Here is a 4,723-nt window from a genome sequence, read left to right as displayed (position 1 = left end):
GAAGGTCAATGTACAAACTCTAAGTGGTGCATTGATGCACGTGAATTATAATTTACACTTAGAACTTGATGTGATCGTTGACCTATGTTTGGCCCTAATCTCTTTTCTGAAAACCTTATGTGTATGTGATTGATTGCTGATTTTAATTTATTAATATAAACCACATACATCGTGCATTTTCCTTTTCCTTATTCATATCACAATGCTTATTTTATTGAGTCACAACAAGAGTTGATTGTTCAATGACATTTATATTTACGACTAATATTGACCTTGGGTCAACATATTCATTAGAAGTAACTCGAAATGGGTCTTTTTACATAATTTAAAACAAGTTATTTCTCTGCATTGGTTCTCGAAATCCAAAAAAAATGGAAATCCAAAAGAGCAAACATTAAGTAACAATAAAAAAATATAATAACATCATAAAAAGTAAAAAAAAAAAATATATATATAAATTAAAAATCAGCTGCTTTTGGATGATAAGTCAACAATATAAATTATTCCATCTTTTACTGACTGAATACATTAATAGTTATTTTATGTCGATCAGACTCCAGGTAACTTAGAGAAAATGAGAAGTGGACGAGAAAGAACAGAAACAAATAAAATGTCTGACAACGAAAATACAGCTGATTCCATGATCACATCCCTTGAGCAGACTCCGGACCACTTAAAGGAACACATCAGCTTTCATGCTGGAGAAAATTATTATAAATGTGAAGTGTGTGGTAAACGTTGCAATAACGGTACAAAGCTGAAGGCACATATGAGATCACACATTGGAAATACGACTTTCAACATATTTAAATGTGATATATGTAATAAAGGGCTGAGTACATATCGTGGTTTACAAACACACTTCCTAACACACACTGGTTATACACCTTATGAATGTAAAGTGTGTGGTAAAAAGTGTAGTCAGAGTGGTAACTTATGGCAACACATGAAATTGCATACAGGTGATAAACCTTATCAATGTGATGTATGTGGTAAAGGGTTTAGGCAGAATGTTATCTTACAAACACACATGAGAACACATACTAGAGATAAACCTTATAAATGTGATGTATGTGAAAAAGTTTTTAGGCAGAGTAATGGTTTACAGAAACACATAAGAACACACACTGGTGATAAACCATATGCATGTGATTTGTGTGGCAAAAACTTTAGTCGGGGAGATACCTTACAGGCACACATAAAAATACATACTGGAGATAAACCTTATCAATGTAATGTGTGTGGTAGAGGGTTTATTTACAGTTGTAACTTACGGAGACACATTACAGTGCATACTGGTGACAAAATGTTTAAATGTGTCGAATGCAGTAAAAGGTATACTACTAGTCATAGTTTACGGATACACATGAGAATACACACTGGTGAAAAACCTTATAAATGTGATGTATGTGGAAGAGGATTTAGTCTTGGACAGAACATGAGGACCCATATGAGAACACACACCGGTGATAAACCTTATAAATGCAATCTATGTGGTAAAAGTTTTAGTCAGCTTGGGAATTCACAGACACATATGAAGACACATACGTAATTAACCGCATTAGGATGTGATGCATGAATAAATGTTGAGAAAGAACTTGTGCCACATAAAAGGATTCATTATCATGCTGATGTGTATAAAACTTTTACATTGATATCTCAGTTCACTTCTGTCGCAGAAAGCTCGACAAAGGGATAGTGATCCGGCGGCGGCGACCACTGCGGCGTTAGCAAACCTCTAAAAAGCTTAATATTTCAGAAGAAAGAAGACCTGGCGAACAACTTACATGTATCTACATATACTTTGTATATAGATGCCTTATATTATGAAGTTTCCGTCTGTCATAGGTCTACTGTCCTTGACCTCATTTTCATGGTTCAGTGACTTCTTGAAAAAAAGTTAAGATTTTTAGTATTCTTAATTTTTCTCTCGTTATGAGTACTATGATAACTATTTTTGGTACGTGCGTACCTTGCAAGGTCCTCATACCCGTCAGACAGTTTTCACTTGACCTCGACCTCATTTTATGGAACAGAAAACAAAGTTACGTTTTCGTGGTCAAGTAAAATTGAGAATGGAAATGAGGAATGTGTCAAAGAGACGACAACCCGACCATAGAACAGACAACAGCAGAAGGTCACCAACAGGTCTTCAATGCAGCGAGAAATTCCCGCACCCGAAGGCGTCCTTCAGCTGGCCCCTAAACAAATATATATACTAGTTCAGTGATAATGAACGCCATACCAAACTCCAAATTGTACACAAGAAACTAAAATTAAAAATAATACAAGACTAACAAAGGCTAGAGGCTCCTGACTTGGGACAGGCGCAAAAATGCGGCGGGTTAAACATGTTTATGAGATCTCAACCCTCCCCCTATACCTCTAGCCAATGTAGAAAAGTAAATGCATAACAATACGCACATTAAAATTCAGTTCAAGAGAAGTCCGAGTCTGATGTCAGAAGATGTAACCAAAGAAAATAAACAAAATGACAATAATACATAAATAACAACAGACTACTAGCAGTTAACTGACATGCCAGCTCCAGACTTCAATTAAACTGATTGAAAGATTATGTCTTCATCATATGAATATCAGGCACAATCCTTCCCGTTAGGGGTTTAGTATCATACCATCATAACATATATGAGTCCATATCTCAGATACTGTAAGCAATAGGTATAATATATTTGGTGTATGGAATGATTGTCAGGTGTACATGTCCAACTGGCAGGTGTCATCTAACCTTGATCTCATTTTCATGGTTCTGTGGTTAAAGTTAGGTTTTTGTGTTTTGGTCTGTTTTTCTATACGATAACAATAGGTCAACTACATTTGGTGTATGTAATGATTGTAAGGTGTAAATGTTTGTCTACCAATTATCATCTGACCATGACCTAATTTTCAGAGTTCAATGGTCAATCTTAAGTTTTCCTGGTTAAGTTTGTTTCTTACATGTGCAATAGGTCAACTATATTTAAAGCATATTTGGTGTATGGAATGATTGTAAGGTGTACATGTATTTCCAGTTGTGTTATCCGACCTTGACCTCATTTTCTTGGATCATGGTAAGTTTATGTGATAGTTGTAGTAAAGCTTTATATTTAGGATTATCAACATAATATCAATGGTTAAGTAAAGAAATGGGACATTTTAGTGTGTACACTCTTGTTATACTAATATATGATGTCTAATGTAATGGTGTTAGTCAGTAAGAATTTGCAGGAAAATATTAAAATACTTATTGGTATTTAATCTTATAAATAAAATTCATAAAAGCTGTTGTACATCAAAACATACTTTTATTCGTACAGTTTAAATAGACAGGGATACAGTTTGTCCCGTCTATGAATTGTTTTCCTTTGTAATAAAAACTTAAATTGGAAATAAAGTCTGTAACTTGAAAATGTACTTTTTTCTGACTTTTGTAGACAGTGGAGACTTCTTAGTAATACCATTTAGTTATTTATTGCAAATATCGTGTAATTAGCAGATAGAAGCTATGAACGGCAGATTTGATAAAATCAATTTTCTATATATATAGTTAAATATGGCAGTGAATATAAATGTAGATACAAACAAAATTCTAATGGTATGGTTTCGGTAAACTGAATGTTATATACATATTATTAACATGGAATTAAACTTTAACTGTTATAACAATTTATAATGTTGTTCTTACAAGCCTACATGCATTGTATATATATTTGAGCTGTATTACATGTTTATGTTTATGTATATGATATTCACGTAGTTGTATGTATATTATCTCTGTAACTTTGTAGTATTGTTTCTGAAAATAAAGTTAATTCATTTAGATTACCAAGATTGGTATTTGCATCAACTGCCCTGAGCTTTATATGTGAAATAATTCCACGGTGGTTCAAGTTCCCTTTCGGATTTGAAAGGAAACATTAGCTTCAGAAGATGTCTGTACTTTGATTTTTTTAGGGGATGGGGGGAAGATTTATCCAATTGATAACAGTTTTGACAGTCTTTAATTGACGCCATTTTACAGTTTCAAAACTGTATCTTGTGACCGGCCAACTGCCAGAAAAAAAAAACATTACCGATGCCACCATAAAACACTAATAACATAGTTTTACATGGAACATGGAATTATCATTTTTAACCAATGTCCAACTGCGTTTATATAAATGTTTACTACCAAAACCCAATGAATATGTTATTTTATGCTAGTATGAATTCCGTGTTTATTTGCAGTGGCGGATCCAGAAATATTCATAAGGGATGCCTACTGACTGCCTAATAGTGGGCCTGCTTCAGTCATGCTTCAGTGATTCTCTAAATAATCAACCAAAATTTTCCCACAAAAGAGGGGCCCGGGCCTTCCTGTCCCTCCTTAAATCCGCATCTAATTTGAATGATTATTCTGCAATGCAGGACATTTATACTGACTCCTATGTCCATCATCGATGCCTAAAAGCGATACGACTCCTCATAGATACCAGGATTGAAATTGTTAACGCCAGACGCGCGTTTCGTCTACAAACGACTCATCAGTAACGTTCGAATAAAAAAAAGGAAAATAGCCAAATAAGTTACGAATTTGATGAGCATTGGTCGAGGACCATAAATTCCGAAAGGTTTTGGCAAATACAGATAGCTTAAGGTAATCTATTCCTGTAGTACAAAATACTAAGTATATTGAAAAAATCAAAGTTTGGTTAACATTTAATTATGATCATATCAATGATAT

General features: G+C 34.0%; 1 protein-coding gene across 1 annotated transcript; it reads left to right on the top strand.

Moving 5' to 3' along the window:
• Window positions 1-539: 539 nt before the first annotated feature.
• LOC127721278 (zinc finger protein 239-like) lies at window positions 540-1,727 on the top strand. Its single transcript, XM_052227961.1, has one exon. The coding sequence runs from the start codon at window positions 575-577 to the stop codon at window positions 1,550-1,552; it is 978 nt and encodes a 325-aa protein (XP_052083921.1). The 5' UTR covers window positions 540-574; the 3' UTR covers window positions 1,553-1,727.
• The last annotated feature ends 2,996 nt before the right edge of the window (window positions 1,728-4,723 follow it).

This window comes from Mytilus californianus, unplaced genomic scaffold (genome assembly GCF_021869535.1).
Source record: "Mytilus californianus isolate M0D057914Y unplaced genomic scaffold, xbMytCali1.0.p SCAF_12, whole genome shotgun sequence".
Lineage (NCBI taxonomy): Eukaryota > Metazoa > Mollusca > Bivalvia > Mytilida > Mytilidae > Mytilus > Mytilus californianus.
The sequence above is the reverse complement of the archived record's forward strand: the minus strand, read 5'-3'. Positions and strand labels throughout refer to the sequence as shown.